This window comes from Symphalangus syndactylus, chromosome 1 (genome assembly GCF_028878055.3).
Source record: "Symphalangus syndactylus isolate Jambi chromosome 1, NHGRI_mSymSyn1-v2.1_pri, whole genome shotgun sequence".
NCBI classification, from domain to species: Eukaryota; Metazoa; Chordata; class Mammalia; order Primates; family Hylobatidae; genus Symphalangus; species Symphalangus syndactylus.
In genome coordinates, this window is record NC_072423.2 from 122704869 (window position 1) to 122728099 (window position 23231).

At 36.1% G+C, this 23231-nt stretch overlaps 1 protein-coding gene across 2 annotated transcripts in view; it reads right to left on the reverse strand.

The window, feature by feature from the left end:
• The window catches only part of OXSR1 (oxidative stress responsive kinase 1), a 95268-nt gene that overhangs the window by 19423 nt on the left and 52614 nt on the right, over window positions 1-23231 (reverse strand). For both annotated transcript variants that reach the window (XM_055282876.2, XM_055282886.2), the window contains 7 exons: window positions 22065-22120; window positions 16534-16643; window positions 14296-14397; window positions 13500-13633; window positions 8521-8569; window positions 7829-7894; window positions 1285-1407 (listed from right to left, as the gene is read on the reverse strand). In XM_055282876.2, coding sequence (XP_055138851.1) covers window positions 1285-1407; window positions 7829-7894; window positions 8521-8569; window positions 13500-13633; window positions 14296-14397; window positions 16534-16643; window positions 22065-22120 — 640 coding nt within the window. The remainder of the gene's footprint in view (window positions 1-1284; window positions 1408-7828; window positions 7895-8520; window positions 8570-13499; window positions 13634-14295; window positions 14398-16533; window positions 16644-22064; window positions 22121-23231) is intronic.

Consider the following 23231-nt stretch of genomic DNA (forward strand, 5'->3'; position numbering starts at 1 on the left):
GTTCTTAAAAAGAATTCCTGGTCTCAAAAATGCTATATAGATAACATGAAAAATACTGGACAGAAAACTACTTATTCTGTGGCCAAAGTATATAAGTTTCTGTGTTGTTTAGATACCAATGTATTAGGTTATAAGAAAGCTACTATAACTATTTCAGAACTACCAAATTTATCTATAGATAGCTAGAGAGTAATAATTAGATACTGAAAAGCTATAATGTATCTCTCCAAATATTTGTTAGTCAGAAGAAAAATAGCATCATCATCCCTTTCACAGGAAGCTAGAACTACAAAATTCATGCAGCTTTAGCTTCCTCTGGTAGCTTTAATATAACAATATATGAGAGTATCAATTCAGACAGGAGTCACATGAAAAAGTAAGGAAGAAAGGATGCCATAGTCTCAAATTTATAAAGAAACATTAAACTCACAATCGTACGTAAACGAATATTTGCATTTATCTTCTAAACAGTGTTTCCAAGCTTAGAGCTTAATCGATTTTTGCCAACTTCCATTGGCAAGGCCTTTACAAACTTAGCTCTGCAGAAGGACTAGACTCAAAGGCCTCATTAGATAAACAAGGTCAACAAATATTCAGTGTTGATCAAGAAAGTCATAAGTGCTTTCATCAAAGCAGATCCTAAAAGCAGGAAGCGATATACCAGTATACTCACTATTCATCCCACAAAAACAGTCCTAAGCAGTCAAAGGTATAATACCCTCAAACATTTATATTTCATTATAAGCACTTCCAGTCTTAGGAATGAATGAGTCCTGACAACTTTAGGCAGTGCTTTTAGGCAAGAGTGATGAAGTGAACCAAAGGAAGACTCTTGTCTTCCCTGTTTTTAGGAAACACACACACGTGTGCATGACAGATATCTAGGATGTACCAACTGAATAAGAGATACACCATTCCTCCTTAGTAGAAGGATAACAGACTTCAGGGGAAAAGCTTCCGTTGCTGGGCCTTCAAGTTCACTAACCTTTTCTTCTGCAGTGTCTAATTGGCCATTAATCCTATCCAGTGTATTTTGCATCTCAGACATTTGCAGCTTTCGTCTCTAGATTTGGTAGATTTGGGTCATTTTTATATACTCTAAATATTATCATATTCAAACAGATGTCTAAGTCCAACTTTCCATGCAGAATTAACTGGGCTCCTATTATTAATAAGCTGTTCAAGAAAATCCTGTTACAATTGTATTCTTTGTATTTTAGCTGGTTAAGCTGAACAAGAACTACAAAAAGTTCTAGCTAAAGTACACAGTTTAATAAAATTTACCCTGAGTTGTGAAATTGCTGCTTTCCCTTCCTCACTTTCTTCATCAAATTCATCATCACTCCACTCCCAGCCTCCATCCTCTGTCTTATGAAGACGGCCACTGGAACCTGGTACTCTCCGAACCTGCTCATTAGAAAGAGAAGTGGGTTATGGTGCTATTTCATGCTTACTAAGTAGAAAACTCTGTATTTCTGTCTTCTTCTATCATTTCAATCCATTAAGTAGATAATCATTTTCCCCATAAATGTTCCCATACAAATTCATATCCTCCAACCATCACCTGCTCTCTGTTGACAATCTCTATTACCTGTCTTTAGTAACAACTGCTGTACTTCTATGCTCTAAGCCCAAACATCAAAATCCTTCTTATGTAAAATCACAGGTAAAATCTGATTTTAAATGTCCTGAGACATTTAAGGAAAAAAAAAAAAAGAGGTTTTGGGTGCTCAAAATGAATAAACCCAAGATTTAAAATCTGTTATTTTTTCTTTTTAATTTGTTAAGTCAAAATTATACTTGCATATGATTTCAAGAGTACTAGAGCTGTGCATGTTTTGTTAAAAAAAATAGCAACCTCCTAACCTTTAGCTTCATCTCCACTGGCAACCACTTTCAACTCATTTTAGCTTATCTTTTTGGACATTCATCTCTCGAATATGTGTTCCTATCATTATTCACTGATTTTTTGGTTTTAGGAGTTATCTGTAGGACTTCCCACAATAGAAGATGAAAATTTAACTCTGTTATGAACTCTCTATTCTTTTCTCAAGATATACTATAATTTTGGTTAGATCAATATTCAGTGTTTACATAACATGATTATATATATCATATTCAGAGCTGAGCCTTATTGTATATTATCACTTCTATTTCCCCTGTAGTTAGTATTTATTCTCTCTCAGCTGTTTATATCTCCTTTTACCACATTCAAAGGGGTATTCTGTCAGTATCATCTTCTTGAAGAAGACTCTCACCAGAACCTCCTGATCTGTTCCATCCTAGACTGGTTTCACAGCATGTCTCCTATTTCAGATCTAATTCTAACATCAGCCAGAGGATTGTGCGTCCTGGATCACATGACTTCTGTTTTTAGTTTAAGCACCATCTCCACCATTAGCATGTATTAAAGTCATGCATTTCTGAACTTATCTTGATTCCATCTTCACACTTCATTCATTGTTTGGTTAAAAAAGAAAAGGCTGCATCAGTAATTATTTTCTTTCATACCTTTGAAGAAAACTGCCTCATTGTTTGGCTTCCAGAAGTGCTACTGAGGTCATCATGACTCCTGTTCCTATCTGTGACATTTCCCCCCTCCCTGGAAGACTACAGATTCTTCTTTTTGCCTCCAGTATTCTGACTTATCATGGTAACGTATGTTAGCATTAGTCTATTTTTATTAATTGTGCTGAGTACTCAAGACTCTTTCAATCTGGAAATTCATGACCATCCAGTTTTGGACATTTTTCTTGAATTATTTTGTCAATGATTTACTTTCTTCTGTTTTTCTCAGTTCTCCTTTTCTGGAATTCTCTTTACTCAAATGCTGTACCTTCTCAAATGGTCCTCTAATCTCAGCTTTTTTGTTATCTATATCTGGGCCTTTTGAACTCTTTTCTGGGAAATTTCCTCAACCTTTGTATCGAATTTTTCATTTCTTCTATGTTTTCAATTTCCAAAAGCTTTTTGTTGGTACTGGTCCTGGTTCTCTGAAAGCTCCCTTATAATTCATACACCAGACAACTGAACCACTCAAAGTATACAGTTCAATGATTTTTAGTATATTCAAAGTTGTGCAACCATCACTACCATCAAATTTAGAACATTTTTATCACTCCCCACAAGACATGCCATACTCTTTAGCAGTAACTGCCCATTTCTCTCCAAAACCCCCAGTCCAAAGTTACCACCAATCTACTTTCTGTCTCTTTACATTTGCCTATTTTCAACATTTCACATAAATTGAATCATACAACATGTGGTCTTTTGTGATGGGCTTTTTTTAACTAGCATAATGTTTGAAAGGGTCATCCATGCTATAGCATGTATCAGTATTTCATTCCTTTTTATTGTCAAATAATATTCTACTGTATGAATATAACACATTTTATAAATCTAATCATCAGCTGATGAGCATGTGGGTTGTTTACACTTTTTGGTTATTATGAATAATGCTGCTATAAGCAGCGTACACATTTTTGTGTGGACTTACGTTTTCAATTCTCTGGCGTGTGCCTAGGAGTAGAATTGCTGGGTCACATGGTGACTTTGTTTAGGCTTCTGAGGAACTGCCAGACTGCTTTCCAAAGTGGCTGCACCATTTCACATTCCCATCACCAGTGCAGAAGTGTTCCAATCTCTCCACATCTTTACCAACAGTTGTTACTGTCTTTTTGATTATAGCCATCCTAGTGGGTGTGAAGTGGTATCTCTTTGTTATTTTGATTTGCATTTCTCTGATGGCTAATAATACTGAGTATCTTTTCATGTGTTTACTGGCCATTTATGTATCTTCAAGAGGTTTCTATTCAGATCCTTTGCCCATTTTAAAAAATGTGTTGTCTTTTTATTATTGAATTGCAAAAGTTCTTTATATATTCTAGATACAAGTCCTTTATCATATATATGATTTGTAAATATTTATTCCCATTCTGTAGGTTGTCTTTTCACTTTCTTGCCAGCGTCTATTGAAGCACAAAAGTCTTAACTTTTGATAAAATCAATTTACCTACTTTTTCCTTTTATTGCTTGTATTTTTGGTGTCATATCTAAGGAAGCTTTGCCTAGTTCAAATTCCCAAAGATTTATAACTGTATTTTCTTCCGACAGTATTATAACTTTAGCTCTTATATTTAGGTCAACAATCCATTTTGAGTTAATTTTTTGTAGGATGAGAGTAAGAGACCCAACTTCATTCTTCTGCATGTGAATATTCAGTTGTACCAAGGCCACTTGAAGATGATGATTCTTTAGTCTTCACTGAATTGTCATGGCACAAATGCTTCTTTAATAGTATCATGTTCACTTTTTGTGAATGTAAACTCTTTTTTTTTCTTTTGAGACAGGGTCTTGCTCTGTCACCCAGGCTGAAGTGCAGTGGTGCGAACACAGTTCCCTGCAACCTCTACCTCCTGGGCTCAAGCGATCCTCCTGCCTCAGCCTCCCGAGCAGCTGGAACCACAGGCACATGCCACCATGCCCAGCTAATTTTTTTTTGGTAGAGTCTGGGTCTTGCCTTGTTACCCAGGATGGTCTAGAACTCCTGGGCTCAAGCGATCCTCCTGACTTGTCCTCCTAATGTGTTGGGATTTACAGGCGTGGGCTACCACTCCTGGCAAATATAAACTCTTATTTCTAAAGACAGTCATGATTTTATTTAAATTATCTTCCTATATAGTCTGTTTCCTGTAAGTTTCTTTTTTTTTTCTGTTTATTTTGACCTCTATTTTTCAGATTAAGAGGTTTCCCGGAGGTATCCTGTGATCCTAGATCTATGCTCATATTTAAAAGCAACGAACTAAAGCACTGATTGGAAACACTGAGCTTTTAAGTGGGTGGAGTTTGCTTCACTACAGAGTGATGTGGGTGAGCATTTCCCACCTCCAGTGTCAGTACTTCTGTTTTTCCTCTTAGGCTAGTCAGATTGATCAAATAAGGATTTTTCAATGCGTTGTCTAGGGGGTAATAAGCCTTAATGTTTGTGTTCCAGGAGTTGAATGAAGTGATATGAATAGATTCTTAACATTCAATGTGTAAACAATTACTTAAATGCCCTTCTCAGTAAGTTATTCCCATCTTTAACTGTGCCTAGTGTCCTTCAGTTCAGAGACCATTTCTTTACCCTTCTGCAGAATAAACCTCCAGACATCTCCTGGAGTGCAGCATGGAGTAGGGGAGGGACCAGAGTCTAACTCTATCTTAAGACTTTCAACCAATCTTCCTGTTTTTAGCCCTACTTTCACTCTCATTTCTGGAGGTACCTGGCACTATTAATTCCCTTACCTTTCAGGGTTCTGTTGTATATGGTAGCTTCCAAGCTTTTCTTAATACTGGCTTAGCAATTATAGTCCGCTGATTTGCCAAGTCCTTTACCACTAATTCATAGGCATCAAAGTTTTAAAAATTTGGTTGCAGCTTTCACTTCTCCCATTTTTTGTCCACTAGAGGTTTATGCTTTTTATTCTCTTTATTCTTTTCTTTTTGATACACAGTCCCGCTCTGTCACCTGGGCTGGAGTGCAGTGGCATGATCTTGGCTCACTACAACCTCTGCCCTGTAGGCTCAAACAATCCTCCCACCTCAGCCTCCTGAGTAGCTGGGACCACAGGCACACACCACCATGCCTGGCTAATTTTAATTTTTGTATTTTTAGTAGAGATAGGGTCTGCCATGTTGCCCAGGCTGGTCTTGAACTCCTGAGCTCAAGCAATCCATCCGCCTCAGCCTCCCAAAATGCTGGGACTATAGGCGTGAGCCACCGTGCTTGATCTCTTTTTATTCTCTTAACAGTTCTTTTAGTAGATAATTTTTGGCAGGAGGGTGGAAATACATGCAAGTATTCACTCAGGCTGGAGTACAGTGGTATGATCACAGTTGACTGTGCCTTCAACCTCCCAGGCTCAAGCGATCCTCCCACCTCAACATCCTGAATAGCCGGGACCAGAGGTGTACGCCACCATAGCTCATTAATTTTTAAATTCTTTTTATAGATATGGGGTCTCACTATGTTGCTCAGGCTGGCCTTGAACTCCTGGGTTCAAGCTATCCTCCCACCTCAGCCTCCCAGAGGTGCTGGGATTACAAGCATGAGTCACTATATCCCCGGTCTGAGGCTCGCTCTTTTTTTTTTTTTTTTTTTTTTTTTTTTTTTTGAGACAGAGTCTCGCTCTGTCACCCAGGCTGGAGTACAGTGGCACAATCTCAGCTCACTGCAACCTCCCTCTTCTGCATTCAAATGATTCTCATGCCTCAACCTTCCGAGTAGCTGGAATTACAGACATGTACTACCACGCCGGGCTAAGTTTTGTATTTTTAGTAGAGATGAGGTTTCACCATGTTGGCCAGGCTGGTCTTGAACTCCTGGCCTCAAGTGATCCACCTGCCTTGGCTTCCCAAAGTGCTGGGATTACACGCATGAGCCACCGCACCCAACTTACTCTTCTTAAATTAATCAGATTTCAGATATAAATCAACATGTATCTCAGATGGGATTTATTATAAACAATAATAAGCATAGAAATTTTATACATATTATTAATAAGTATAGAAATACATACATATCATTTAAGAATATCCTATGTGTCAGGAACTATTCTAGGCACACTGAAGATACAGCAATGAAAAAAAGTCCCTGTTCTCATTAAGCTTTTATTCTAATGGTAAAGAAAGACTGTAAAATGTCAGATGGTGATAAGTAGGGTAAAGGGATAGAGAGTCATGGGAGGGTACTGTTTTAGTAATCAGAGAATATTATTCTGAGGAAAGGCCACTTGAGTAGACTTGACATAAAGTGAATGAATGAGCCAAGTGAGTTTTTAATGTAGTAGCTATCCATGAGAATAATCTTCCAGGTCTCATCCACTAGAGACATGACTTTAATTGGTTTGGGATGACACTGTCTATGTTTCTTTTTTTTTTTTTTTGAAGTCCCCAAGAGATTCTGATATGTAACGATGGATTATAGCCACTGAAAAAGATACATCTCTAAAATAGAGACAAGTTAACTGTTTTACCAGTGCTTATTAAGAATATCATTTCCAAGTATTTAATATACATTTCTGGTTCTTTATTGTGTTAAATTCTCGGAATATATCAAAATTCCCAAGCAGTGAGATCTATGGAAGAGAATAAGCCACTGTTAGACATAATGCTTCTAACTTCTTGGACAGGCCTACCGCTATATTATACAAGGTGTAAGACCTTTACCTTCTTCAAGTCTATCATCAACAGAAGCCCAAACTGCCTCCTTTCCTTCACATTGGATAAATCTGCTTGAGCAGAGAAGTAAGAGTGGGGAAAAGGGAGGATTTTCTTCTCCCTGCTCTCACAGAGGTTCATAAAAGTATCATGGACAGGAAGATTAATATAGTCTGCCCAAAATGAGATATTAAAGCATTCTGTATGCTCACATCATGACCAAACTTCTTAGAAATTACATATGCATAATAAGGTTCTTTCAGTCTTTCTGTAAAGGCAGTAGAAAATTTGGAGTTCCAAAGAGGGTACTGTGACTTATACCCAAAGCTATAAATGCTATGTAAAATCACAACTCACTCTGGTAGCTGGAAACAGTTATCAGAGTTTAGAATTAATTTACCAATTACAGTCTAGCATCCCTTTTCATCCTAAAAGATAGCAGAGTAATACCAAGGCATACAGTAGACCAAAGATATTTGCTGAATGAATGTATCAAAGAATGCTTTAGAAAGGATCGAAAGAAAACCAGTAGTTCTCATATACTATTAACAATGTATTACTTAACATGTTTTCAAAATGCAAAAATAAAGTAAATTCTTCAGGAAAACTGAGTTAAATTCCGATTTACCTTTTTTGCTCTTTCAGAAATGGTTGGTGCTCTCTGCAATATTTTTTCTTGAAGAAATTCTTTATTCTGGAGAGGAAAAGTAAGTATTTTGTTCTTGTAAGTTTTTAAGGTACCAAAAAAAACCCCACAAAAATGTTCACCATAATCAACATGTGATATAGTAACTGTTCTGTAATGAAGTGTGAGAAAAACTTTCATTCTTTCACTCTGAAGCTCCTTTAGTACATTACTACCACAATTTCATAAATTGAGACAGAAAATTAAGATGTAGTACACTGCATGAACCATTGTCTATGAAGAGTTTGCTGTACTGTATGTTCTTTGAGATCATGGTCCTACATTTCCAACTACAGTAACATCCTACTATCTGATTTATTTGGGAAATGAGAGTTTACAAATTCAGTAGTAAACCTTAAAACCAGAGTTCAGTATTTTTCACAAATTATATTTATAATGGCAAAATTTAATAATCATTGTTCCTATGATCAGTTTAACCTAATATTTAAAAAGGGATTTACTAAATTCTGAAGCAATTATCTTAATTACTAAAGACTGTATACATAGTGCTTGCAATTATTTTATCTACCATCATTTTTCCAAACATAATCATCCAACTTCTAAGCAGTGAACACAATCTGAGTAATTGAGGAGCATCCTATGAACACACATAATCAAAAGCTGGAATTTCCTACCTTTGCTTTCTGGAAAAATTTGTGCCTTAACAGTTCTGCTGCTGTTGGTCTAAAACCAGGGAGGGAGGGAAGAAATGTTTTTACAATTAATTCAAGTGTAATGTGAGATTCCATCATCAAAAATGAGAAAAAAATTTTTCAACAGCAAAATAAAAACTCAGTATACTCTACTTTCCTTAAACTGCTAAAAAGCAAAAGTAAAATCAACTTGATACAGGACACTGAATAAAATAAAAAACTCAAAACAAATATTCTGATAATAATTATTGTAGATTCTTTGAAAAAATCATTAGTGAAATGTTTTTTCTGGAAGCATGATTTCTTAATAGAGTCTAATATATTTGCTATTTAATAATATTAATTTAATATTTAATATTATTTCCCAATAAGTAAGCTAGAAAATATCTATCTAACATTTTTAGCAAGGCATAAAAATATATTTAAACACACAAAGAGGAAATGGACCAAATCAAGACCTCCACTTCTTGCCACATGGTAGCCTGCCAGCCTTCAATTTAGGTAACCACAGATCCTTAAAAATAGATTTCACAATCTCCCTTTAAAACTGAAAATTCTAAAAGTAAAGTATATTCCCCAAATTTAACAAAACTCAGTGTTTAACTCATTTCTTCATGGTCTTATTTCCTTTTAAGTAAAGACATGACTGTCAATTTTACAAGCTTTTAAAAGATTTTGTGACACACCTACCTGATCCTGAGCAAATCACAACCTCTCTAAGGTTCAGTATTACTTGGCCAAGCCCCTAAGAGCAGTAGTTCTTAAACACTGCTGTGCATTAAACTATCTGGGAAGAATGTAAAAATCCCAGTGACCAGCGGGCACCATGGCTCACGCCTGTAATCCCAGAACTTTGGGAGGCCAAGGTGGGTGGATCACGATGTCAGGAGTTCAAGACCAGCCTGGCCAATATGGTGACACCCTGTCTCTACTAAAAAAACACAAAAATTAGCAGGGCATGGTGGCGTGCACCTGTAGTCCCAGCTACTAGGGAGGCTGAGGCAGGAGAATTGCTTGAACCCATGAGGCGGAGGTTGCAGTGAGCCGAGATTGTGCCACTGTACTCCAGCCTGGGCGACAGTGCAAGACTGTCTCAAAAACAAACAAACAAACAAACAAAACCAATGACCAGACTGTACCTCATACCAATTAAAGCAGAATCTTTAACTGTCTTTAGTAATTTTTAAAACTCCCCAGGTAATTCCAATATGCATTCAAGTTCAAGAACCAGCACCTCAGATGATTATTATAAAGATTAAAAAGTTGAATAAATGTGAAAGTGCTATGCAAACTGAAATCCTACATCAATCTTATTTTTTCATTCACTCAAGATTTCAATATGCTCAACAATGTGATTGCTCAACATTGCTTTTATTATTCAATTCCTTTCTTCTGACTTCATTTCCTTCTTTCTAAAGCACAACTTATGGGTTCTTTAAGTGACAGAATGTGACTGGAAAACTCAATTTCTGTGTGCAAAATAATTTCATGCTCATTCTTGAATGATACTCTGACTAGCTGGAGAACTCTGGGTTAAAGCCACAGTCATGAGCCTCTTAATGCTTTGGCCAACAATATACTGTGTATTTGACAGTAGTCAGAGCAACAGGCTACACTAAATAGCCTAGGCATGCGGTAGGCTGTACCATCAAAGTTTGTGTAAGTACACTCTACGATGTTCACACAATGACAAAACTGCCAATACACATATTGCAGAATGTATCCTCATCATTTTAAGTGACACATGACTGTATTTTCTCTGAGCATTTCACTAAATGCTGGCCTCAACTGTTGTGTTATTGGGGAAGTGGCTGTCAAGTCTACCTGCTAATCCTCAGTAGGTAATCTGTTCCCCGAGGTTGCCTGTAGGAGTCTGTCTTTGCTTCGTGTCCAGTAGTTTCACAACAACGTGTACAAGTGGAAGAAGGGGGACACTGCTTGGAATTCTGGGGGGATGGTTCTTTACTCTGAGAATATAGGTCTTTCATCAACTCTGGAAAATTCTCAGCCATTATTTCTTTGAATATCGCTTCTCCTACATTCTCTCTAGTCTTTCCTGGTAAGTTCATGTATATGTATATGTACATTTGTGTGTGTGTGTGTGTGTGTGTGGATGTGCATACACACAAACATACTGAACCTTCTCAGTCTACCCTCCAAATGTTAATATTTCTTTCATATTCCCTCTTTGATCTTTCTGTGCTACATTCTGAGCAATTTCCTCAGTATAGTGTAGTCTGATTAAAACAGGCTAACTCTAGACCGATTGCATGGGTCAGAATTCTGATTCCACCATTTATTAGCTGTGTGACTTTGGAGGAGGTTACTTAACCTCTCTGTGATTCAGTTTCTTCATTTGTAAAATAAAGAAAATAACAGTGCTATCCTCAAAGGATTACTGTGAGAATTAAACAATATACGTTAAGTGTTTACCACAGTGCCTGGTACTTGATGAGTAAATAATCTCTTTTTTGTTTTATTGGTTGTTCTGTTTAACCAGTCCATTCTGCGTGTTACTTTAACTTAGCAATGTTCTAAACAAAGTTTAATTTTGGTTTACAAACTGGAACAGATTTTCTATAGCTTCCAGTTTTCTTGAAGATTTATAATAATTTTAGACTTACAGAAGAGCTGCAAAGCTAGTACAGAGTTCCTACATGCCCTTCACCACCTTCTGCTATTGTGAACCTTTTACAAAACCACAGTATAATAGTAAAGAAATCAACTAAAATATCAACACTGGTACAATACTATTAATTAAACTACAGACTTCATTCCATTTCTCCAGTTTTCCCACTAATGTCCTTTTTCTGTCCCAGGATCTAGTATAGGATACTCTGTTGCTTTCCGTCTTCACGTCTTCTTAATTTCCTCCAATCTGTGACAGTTTCTTAGTCTCTCTTCCTTGACAGTTTTGAAGAGTGCTGGTCAGGTATTTTGCTGCATATTCCTCGATTTGGGTTTGTCTCATGTTTTCTCATTATAGACCGAAGTTACGGATTTGGAGGAAGAATACCTCACAGGTTATATGCCCTTCTCGTTGCACCATATCAAGAGGTACATCAGTCTTATCAATGTATTATTAATAGTGATGTTAATCTTGGTCACTGGGTAGAGGAGGTGCATTGAAAAGTTGCTATTTTTCCTTTTTCATACTCTACTCATCGGAAGTGAGTCAATAAGTCCAGCTCACACTCATGGAAAGTTTTAAACATTAATCACTGTATTTTTCATTTCTGGCATTGCTATTTGGTTCTTCTGCCATAGTCACAGTCTTTTCTTGTGGGTCTGATTTCTTCTCTTACAATTTTAATTGTTTTCAATATACTTAATTTTATATCTTTTCAGATTATCACTGCATTACCTAAATCTTTTGGAGCACTAATCCTTCTCCTGTGTCTGCTAACTAGTTCATAATGCATTGTTTCACTGTGTGTTTCTTAATTTTGGATTGTGACCTTATTACAGTGGGGCATTATGTTCAGGAATCCAATGGGAGCTAGAGTTTGAAAGTGTTCTTCCAGTGCAGCTCTGTGACTACTTCCGTCAAAAATAAAAAGTGATTTGGTGAAGCTTTTTTAACTTTCTAATCCTGTGGGTTCCTGGATAACACAGGTAGTATAGACTCTAAACCTGCGGAATGTCCAGGTTGAAGGGCTTGATTATTCAGGAGAGGTTTTTGTTGTCTCTTGGTGATGACAATTTTTATTCTTGTCTATCCTTTTACTAAGGATACAGACATCTGAAGTTCTTAGCTTTAAGAAGAATCTCAGTTCAAACTCCCCACTGGGTGGACCCAAGATCTCAATTCCAGTCTTCACATGAGAGTTACACATCCAAATCAGTAGGTTATCAGAATGAATAGTGACCCACTGAAGACAGCCACAGGATTAGTTCACAATATTTCTTCTTTAACTTAGGGCTTCCTCATTATTTCTGGCATCTGAGAATCTCTAAGTTGGATAGATTTTATCTGGCATTTCTAGGTATTTGTAACAAGATAATTTTGTTCCTTTAACCAACTAATTTGGTAAAAAAAAAAAAAAAAGTGTTTCCTGTCTTTTTTAACTGTTTACTCAGAAACAGAAAAAAAAAATTATAAAAACACAGGTATAAATCTTGCTACCTGTTTTTCTTACCCTTTCCAATATTTCCAACAATAAATTCTGAAACTCTATTACATATACTAGAGATGTGATCAAGAACATCAAAGTCTTTCCCTTTTAATGATCTTTAGAGAAACAAAAATTAAAGAACTCAGTGCTAAGAAGCTGAGTGGAATATATATATGAAATAGACAAATAAGATTCAGAGGGAACAGAGCCCTAAGTTAGGAATCAGGACTTTGAGATTCAAGTCCTACTCCTATGACTAAGTATCAAGTGACCTCAAAAATAAAAGATTGTACTCAATGATCCCCAACATTCTACGATTCTGCTTAATTCATAAAGTTACACATATCGGATGTTCTTATTTATTTCCTCACTTGTCATTCAATCTGTCTAATATTGATAAGGAAGCTATTTGAATTTTTGGTCCACTTACTAAAATATCTTTCTAACATGGAAATAAGTATGATTATTAGACACTAAATATAAATTTTCTATGTGTCTTTCCTTTATTAATACTGTAAATGGCATTAAGACATTCATTTATAAATTTTAAATGCAAATTAAAAACAAACCTCTCCACTAACTTGGCATTTATTAATACAGAATTCACAATGTACAACTTTATAAGAAATTAACAAGGAAAAAGCTGAACTATTAAGGGTACACTGTATACTACAAAGAAGGTAGAAATCAATTCATTTCCAATCCAGTATAATGGTCTCTGTATACTTTTTTTAAGTTTATATTTAGTTCTTTTGAAAATAATTTCCTGTACATACGAGTATGTGACTCTTAGACTTCTCACAATGTTTTATTAGAGAGAAAAGTAGACTTTTTCTCATATTTTACCTTTTTTCTGGATCTTTTTGAAGGCACAATGAAATCATTTTTCTAAATGATTTTCCATATTTTTTCAGCATTTCTTTATCTTGAACACCAGTTTCCAAAGAAGGAGGATCGTTCTGCAGTGTCAGCATTAAAACCTGCAAGAATTTTCAATATACTATAAACTTGTGATGACTCAGTAAAGTTTAACTGTTGTGGTCAAGATTTTTCAATATAGGCATCCCCCCACCAACACACAAACATTTTATTTTCTGTAAGTTCATATCTGAATCAGTTGTTTAAAACCCAGAGTTATCACGTGTATTTCACATAAATAATATGCTGTAGATGGTTAGCTTCTCAACACACACACACACACAATGGATATTATTCAGCCTTAAAAAGCAAGAAAATTCTGCAACATGCTACAACATGGATGAACCTTGGGGACATTATGCTAGCCATGCAAAGATAAACACTGTGTGATTCTGCTTATATGAGGTATTGAGAGTAGTCAAAATCATAGAGACAAAAAGTGATTGCCAAGGGGCTAAGAATGGGAATCAAGAGTTAACTACTTAATGGGTATAGAGTTCCAGTTTTAAAATGAAAAGAGCTTGGATACAGATAGTGGTGACAACTGCACAACATGATGAATACATTTAATACCATTGAACTATATACTCAAAATGGTTAAAGATGGTGGTCAATTTTATGTTATGTGTATTTTACCACAATAAAAAAAATTAAAAGACTGGCAAATGGCTCTGAAAAGGAATTGGGACTTGAGCTGGGGTAGTATTTGGAATACAAGCCTCACCTTCATTGGTGGATATTTATGATAAGGAGCTGCCCCTGTGGCCAATTCAATTGCTGTAATTCCAAAACTCCAAATATCAGCTTTGAAATCATAACCTCGGACCTGCAAAACAGATTTGCATGATTATTTTTACCAGCATAAAAGGACTTCTAAAAGTTAGCTTCTGGCCAGGCGTGGAGGCTCACATCTGTAATCCCAGCACTTTGGAAGGCTGAGGCAGGCGAATCACATGAGGTTGGGAGTTCAAGACCAGCCTGACCAACATGGAGAAATTCCATCACTACTAAAAAAAAAAAAAAAAAAAAAAAACAAAATTAGCTGGGCACGGTGGTGCGTGCCTGTAATCTCAGCTGTTCGGAAGGCTGAGGCAGGAGAATCGCTTGAACCCAGGAGGTAGAGGTTGCGGTGAACTAAGATCATGCCATTGCACTCCAGCCTCGGAAACAAGAGCGAAACTCTGCCTCAAAAAAAAAAAAAAAAGTTAGCTTCTGAGGCGGGGCACAGTGGCTCTTGCCTGTAATCCCAGCACTTTGAGAGGCTGAGGTGGGAGGATGAGGTGGGCTTGAGGCCAGGAGTTCAAGACCAGCCTGGGCAACATGGTGAGACCCCATCTCCACAAAAAAAAAAATTGTTTTAATTAGCTAGGAGTGGTGACGTACACCTGCAGTCCAGCTGCTCGGGAGGCTAGCTGGAGCCCAGGAGTTCAAGGCTGCAGTAAGCCATGACGGCACCACTGCACTCCAGACTGGGAGACAGAGCAAGACTCTGTCTCTAAAAATAAACAAACAAAAAAGCTACCTCTAATGTGTACCAAGAACAATGAAAGTGTTCATAAGCTTTAAACCAATAAAATAAAGTAGGCAAAATCTAAATATATTTGGTAATACAAAAAAATAAAGACACAACCTGAATGTTCACCAACAGTGAAGAAATTGTTAAGTATGGTATATTTTAAAAATTACAGTCAATTAAAAGCAATATTTATTAATTCTATGTGAACATATAAAAAACATTTGTGATAAAACATGAAGAAAAAAACACAAAATTGCTCATACGTCCTGAAACTTTTACAAACAGTAAAATACTAGAAAGAATCAAAACAAAATGTTTTGCAGTGGGGTAGCTTTTTTGTTTTCCAAAGGATCTGTATTATGGTGTTATCACCTTAATTTCTATAATGAAAAAGTTACGAAGGTTGTGAATACTTTTAAACTTTTTAGAGTGAATATGTTGCCAAATTTCTCTACTTATACACTGTCACCAGCACATTACATGGCTATAAATTTTAATTTTCTATCCTAAGCAATATAGGAGAAATAGGTTTGGGGAGTGTGTAGTGTGTAAGACCTAAAATTAAGGATCAATAGTATGTGCTGCCTTGCCATCTGGTAAAACTGAAGGGCCTCTAGAGACCTAAGCAGAAGTTCCCCTCCCCACTCTGCTCTTGCAGATAATGTCTCCTAGCCTAACAATCCTCCTTATCAAACGACCAGGTACAGTTCCTGCTTGCCCCTGAGAAGCAGATTTCGGTTCCCTGTCAGCCAGTCTTATCTTCTCAAGGAAACCAAGGGGCATCGCAATCTCCTGGTACTACAAAGCCTGTCTCCAAAGCCCCTTCTCGTTCATTCTGTTAATCAGTACAACTCTGCTGGTCCTGCACGGCATGCAGTTATCCTCCTCCCCTAGGCTGTGAGTATATATGACTAATCGACAGCTGTCAATCTCATCTGTCCAGTGTCAGGTGTTGTATGTTCAGCCATTCCCATAACTTTACAGTGGGAATCCTTCCCTCACCAACAGGGTGAACACAGGTGATTAAAACAGAATAAAAATGAATTCGGTCTGTAGCATACTGAGTTTGATATACCTATAAGGCATTTATGTGAAGCATCTATTAAGAACTAGAAATAACTATATAGAGGCTTAGGAAACAAAACTGGACATAATTTAGAAATCATTAAAACAATAAATCTATATGTAAAATTTGGTATAATTTGTACTAATAAAATTATTAAAACAAACCTCAATTATATTATTCCTGAGTTTCATATATCCTTTGCAAAGTTCTAGAGAGTTTTTGTTGTTTTGTTTTCAAGGGTAGACTAAAATCCTAACCAAGGAACGGGGACATGTTTCCCAAAGCTAACCTGGTATGCCAAAGAAAAGCAAACACTATTAAGTTTTTTGAGTTTCAAAACAAAGCCCTAACCCATTTAAAACAGAAAAAAGACACGGTACCTGTTCCATAACTTCAGGTGCCATCCAACAAGGGGTGCCAACAAAGGTCTTTCTCACTTTATTTCGGGTAATATCACCACCAGTTGCTAAAAAAGCACTAACCCCAAAGTCTGAAATAGAATACAACAGCAAGGTATTTAAAGTGCATCAACTATCATAAATGAATAGGAAAACAATATAATGTAGTGGCCATCCTATATATAAATAAAAAGCATCATAGTTTCTTATCTTTTTGCTGACCTTCTTGACTAAATTAAGACATAGCTTAGACTAGGAACAGTGGCTCACACCTATAATCCCAACACTCTGGGAGGCCAAGGCAGGAGGCTCACTTGAGCTCAGGAGTTCAAGAACAGCCTAAGCAACATAGGGAGACCTCATCTTTACAAAATAAAAAAACAAAAAAGACATAGCTTAGCAGGTGCCTCACTCCATTCCTCTCCACCCCCACATATCATCATCTTCTCAGATTTTCCCCCGTGCTCTAATCCACCCTACATACCACTATCAGATTCATTCATCCATTCATTTTTAAATTATCACTTTGACATGGCCCTTTCAGTTCAGAAACTCCTACAGAATGAAATCCAGCCTTTTTAGCTTAGTATTCAAAGAGCTCTCAAGAACTCAGCCCCAAACAAATCAGAGTTCATAATTCTAAATACATATCCTAACTTCACCTCTTAGTAGATGTATGACATTGGTAAACTTAGTTCACCTCTCTAAGCCTCAGGATTTTCTCTACAAAGATTTTATCCCACAATACTGAAGCCAAAGTACCAGTCACTGATGAGGAGGATTGCCTGCCTCACCATGATCCCCCCTTTTCTGTAAATAGCCCTGGTTGTGTATCTGTACTCCCTCACCTTGACCCCTGGGCATACCTGATTTGAGCCAGGGTTAGACACCTTAATCCAAGGTAGGCCTATCTTAGTCTCCTAGAAATGTGAAGCTTGAATGAAAAGATAAACAAATTAAGGGTCACTGGAGCTGAGCCATGCTAACAGCATCCTGAAGGTCACCAGCACAACTGGGTTCCTGCCCATTCTGAGGCTAGATTTTTTTTATTCTGTGTATTTCCTAGTGTATTTCAAAAATGTCTGCTTTGTTAAGTCAGCCAGTGATAATTTCCAATACAACCAAAAGAACTTTAACTAATATAGTGAGGTTCTTACACACCTTATCCAACTTTTATACACCTTTTCTGACTCCCCTTTTGTTTTGTGTCCATTCCAGAATACTCTGCATTATGTAAAATGAGTCTGTATTTGTCCATAATTTATTCTATTTTCAAATTGAAAATAGAATTATAAAATAGAAATTATGAAAATAGAAATAAATTTGAAAATACAATAAATTATGGAAAATCCGATCGTGAGAAGGATAATTTTAGCATGGCAAACTTTAAAATTCCAGATTCAGAAGTCTATGAATTCTGCCATTTTCAAACAATTATTTGAAATAATTGCTTGTCTATACAGTACAGTTTAAAAATAGCAAGTCTATACAGTACAGTTTTAAAAACAATAATCTCATCTGAATGTACTTAGAATTATTAAAAAAAAACAAAACAATAATCTTGGCTGGGCACAGTGGCTCATTCCTGTAATCCCAACACTTTGGGAAGCTGAGGCAGAAGGATCACTTGAGGCCAAGAGATCAAGACCAGCCTGGGCAACACAGTGAGACCCCATCTCTACAAAAAATAGAAAATTAGCTGGGCATGGCGGCAGGCACCTGTAGTCCTAGCTACTTGGGAGGCTGAAGTAGGAGGACTGCTTGAGCCTACGAGTTTGAGGCTGCAGTGAGCTACAATTACACCACTGCACTCTGGCCTGGGTGGCAGAGCAAGACGCTTTCTCTAAAATAATAATAATAATAATAATCATCATCATCATCATCATCATCATCATCATCATCATCATCTTAACGGTTTTCAATACTCCTAAACCGGCAAATATCTAAAAACTTTAAAATGTTCCATTTGTAACAACAATAACAAAGTAAACAAACTGAAGTGCATATGAAGGGGGAAAAAGTACATTTAGTGCATTCAGCTCTGCCACTAGTCAGCTGAACTTGGGCAGGTATTTTCAATCTTTGTGCTACAATTTCTTCATCTGTAAAAAGGAGGCAATAACAGTACTTACTTAACAAGGCTGTTGTTAAGGATTAAATGACTTAATAATATACTTAGAACAGTCCCTGTAATATATTTTAATACTAAACACTGAATAAGTACTAGGTATTCTTATCACTAACCAGAGAGACAAAGTCGTGCCTTAAAATACTTAAATATGATAGAGACTCAAACAACTTATGTATATACAACGTATTTTTTAGGTTCAATTATGAAGAGTTTTTACTTTTTAAAACCTACTAAAAACCTTCAAGTAGCTTTAAAATATTCAGAATTTTAAACCCAGAAGTTAATAATGATCCAGAATTTTTCTATCTTCAGCTGGTATACCTCTGCTTGTTTCCAAGTGAACCCTGAAGACTAGTTAAAACATTTAGCTAAGGAATGTAAAATATTCTTGTTAAATAACCTGCACAGCTACAATGCTAAGGAAACATAATCAATCCAACCATAAAGTTAAAAACAGAAACCAAAGAGCAAAAATGCCATTTGCCTTTCATTTTAAATTGCCAACTAAAGAGAAAGAGTAACTTAGATGTGAAAAAAATAATTTAGTTCCTTCGTTAACAAAATTTCAATTAAAGTTCAAGATGGACTTTGGTGCCTACTATGTGACAGGATCAAAAGTAATGATCAAGGAAGACAAGGCCCCCCCTTTGTGCAACTTCTAATATAGAAGGTGGAATCAGGCAATTATAATACATTATAATAAGTGTTATCTATAATAAGGTATGAAAAAATTAGAAGCCCCTAAACTATAAAAATTTTTAAAACATAGGAGAAAAGCTTCATGACACTGGAGTTAGCAATGATTTCTGAGATATAATACCAAATTTCAGGCAACAAAAGAAAAAGTAGATAATCAAAATTTTAAAACTTTTGTGCATCAAAGGTCACTATCAACAGAGTGAAAGGCAACCCACAGACTGGGAGAAAATATTTTGCAAATCATACATCTGATAAGGGATTGGCATCCAAAATATGTAAAGAACTCCTACAATTCAACAACAACAACAAAAATAAACACTCCAATTTAAAAATGGGCAAAGGAATTAAGGAGTAATTTCTCCAAAGAAGATATACAAATGGCCAATAAGCACATGAAAAGATGTTCAACATCACTAATCAATAGGGAAATACAAATCAAAACCACAATGAGATAGATAACACCTTACATCCCTTAGAATGGCTACCACCTGAAAAAACAAAAAACCCAGAAACTAACAAGTGTTGGTGAGGATGTGGAGAAATTGGATTCTTGTGCACTCTTGGTGGGAATGTGGAGAAATTGGATTCTTGTGCACTCTTGGTGGGAATGTAAAATGGTACAGCTACTATGAAAAATAATACAGCAATTCATCAAAAACTTAAACACAGAATAACTATACGATCCAGCAATTCTACTTATGAGGATATACCCAAAAGAAATGAAAGCAAGAAACTCAGACAGATATTTGGACACTTGTGTTCACAGCAGCATTATTCATAATGACCAAAAGGTGGAAGCAATTCAAATGCCCATTGATAAATGAATGGATAAACAAAATGCAGCACATAAATACAACGGAATTATTATTCAGCTTTAAAAAGTAATGAAATTCTGACACTACAACATGAACCTTAAAGACATTATACAAAATGAAATAAAGTCAATCACAAAAGGACAAATATTGTATGAGTTCACTTAGGTACTTAAAGTGGTTAAATTCATGGAGACAGAAAGGAGAATGGTGGTCACCCACGGCTGGGGTGAGAGGTGGAATGAGGAATTATTTTTTAGTGAGTACAGTTCAGGACCAGCCTGGCTAACATGGAGAAACACTGTCTCGACTACAAATACAAAAACTAGTTGGGTGGAGTGGTGCATGCCTGTAATCCCAGCTACTTGGGAGGCTGAGGTATGAGAATCTTTTGAACCTGGAAGGCGGAGGTTGCAGTGAGCCAAGAGTGCACCACTGCACTCCAGCCTGGGCAACAGAGTGAGACTGTCTCAAAAAAACAAACAAACAAACAAAAACCCGATATTCCAGTATATAATTAACCACAATTTATTTATCCATTCTACTAATAGAGGGCATTGGGATTATTTCAAACTTGTAATGATTATGAACACTGTGGCACAGATACGGACGAGTTTCTCTAGGCTATACACCTAGGAGCAAAAGTCTTACAGTATGCATATCTTCAACTGTAATAAAACGGTTGTACCAATTTATATTCCCATCATCAGAAACGAGATTTTTTTCCTTGCTTTACACCCACACCAACAATTAGTACTGTCAAGATGGTTTTGCCAGGCCAATCAATTTAACGTGTTATCACAATGTGATTTTACTTTGCCTTTAACAAATTACTAGTGTAAGCTTGAACATCTTTTACTACATTTATATTTGGATGTCTTCATTTGGGAAGTCCCTATGCCAGTTTTCTGCCCACTTTTTTAGAGTTTTTTTTTTTTTTTCTCTCAGTGAGTTCTATATACGCTCTACACTTGAGCCCTTTAACAATTATTCATGCTGCAAATATCTTCTCTACTCTGTGGTTTACCTTTTTACTCTGTTAATAGTAATAAACCATTTGTTCCTCTTTTGATGCTTAGAAGTTGCTCATTTTAAAGGAGTCAAATTTATCAATCTTTCCCTTTATATTAGAGCTTTATGTGACTTGGTTAAAATATTTCCTTACCTCACGGACATGAAGATGTTCGCCTAAATTATCTTCTTAAAGATGAAGAAATAATTTAAGATTTGGGTGATTATCTTCCTCCTGCCAAACACCTGACTGTTCTAGCAGTCTGGGACCAAGCTGAGGTTTTCTCAGATGATCTGCTTGCTAGACAATCCCTGGGTACAGTCGTTCTGGAGTCTCAGCCTGGAGGAGGGGGTGTTTCATCAGGATAGCCACTTTTGGCAGGCCCTGGACTGCAACTCTTATCCCTTCAGCTCTGAAACTGCCAAAATGCACTTCTACTTCTCAGGCACTTTTTCCTAATTGACAAATACTACATTTCCCCCAGGACAGAAGAAGCTCTGTATAGCCTCTATATAACATATTTATTCTTAAACACAATGAAGATCCTCGATTACTTTTCCTTTAAAGGAAAGTACAGAATGCTATGAGAACCCATAGCAGAAGACCCTAACGGAAGTAAGAAGTGGATAGCTGGAAGGAAACAAGTAATGGTTAGAAAAAAATGTCTAAGAGCAGAAATGAAGGATGAGTATGAGAAGATATCTTGAGAGTCGGTGGCATCCTATGATGTGCCAACAGAGGATGCTTGAATAGAGATGGTCCAGGGAACAGGAGAGAATGCTGATTAAGGAAACATAAAAGATAAGTAATGTGGTTCTACTGACCATTAAATCAAATAAAAAGAAATACTAATCATTACCTGCAATCTGTACTGAGCCATCTTCTCCAAGAAGAATGTTTCCAGCTTTCACATCTCTTAAAAAAAAAAAAAAAGTTATGTATCAAAAAACACCTATTCTTTGGAGTAACATAATTTAAGCAATTGTTTACTATATTCATGTAATACTAGCAATATTTAAATGTTCTATTTTATATTAAAGGATATTAAGACTAATAGTAAAATTTTAGTCACTGGTACTAGGAACCCAAACATTAAAAAGAAAGCTAGAAAGGTTCTTACTATAATATCTAGAAAACACAAGTGATCAACTATTCTTGATTGGGATAAAAGTGGCCAAAGAATGTGACCCTCACCTAATTCTACATTTTGAAATATATTTTTTTCTATACCCCAATGAATTATCAAATTTTTAAAATCATCAGTATGCAACTGAAAACAGGGAACATTCTTTGCCTGTAACAAAAAGATAGATATTACTCAGGCATCTCTATAGTTTTAACTATTTATAACAAGTAATATAGAAAAACATTCTTGTTTTAAAAACCTAAACACAACTAAAAAAGCCAAAATCCCTTTGACTATCATTCTCAAGTCTAAGTACTCTCTCCAAAGTTTCCAACTATTATCAGTCTGGTTAATAGAATATATACTGACGACATATCTGGGCTTTTCTCCCAGTGTAAACAATATTATACTATCCACTCAAATCTACAACTTAGTTTTTTTGTTTTTTTGTTTTTTTTTTTTTTTAGCAAAAACAAGTTTTTGGCAAAATTTAAAACCCCCAAATCCTAAGAGTAGCAAAACCATTTCTAGAGGAACTCTCACAATTTACAGGGAAAGTACAAGGGGGTTCTATTGCAGCATTGTTTGTAATAAAAAACAAAAACTAGTAACAGCCAGCAACAGTAGAAAGGTTAAATTATTTCTATTACATCCATGAAATAATGTCAATCAACATGTTGTGACGTGAAATGCTAACATACATTATTAAATTAACAAATCAAGTAAGAGATCAGTGCATTTCATATGACATCATTAATGTTGCACAAACACACCCCTTTCCCTTGCCAAATGGGATTTTTCTGGAGATTAATGGAATTGAAGTCTAGGGAACAGTGTTTGAATAACTTGTGGGAATACAGTCATTTTGTAATTAAAAGTAAATATAATCAAATAAGCAAA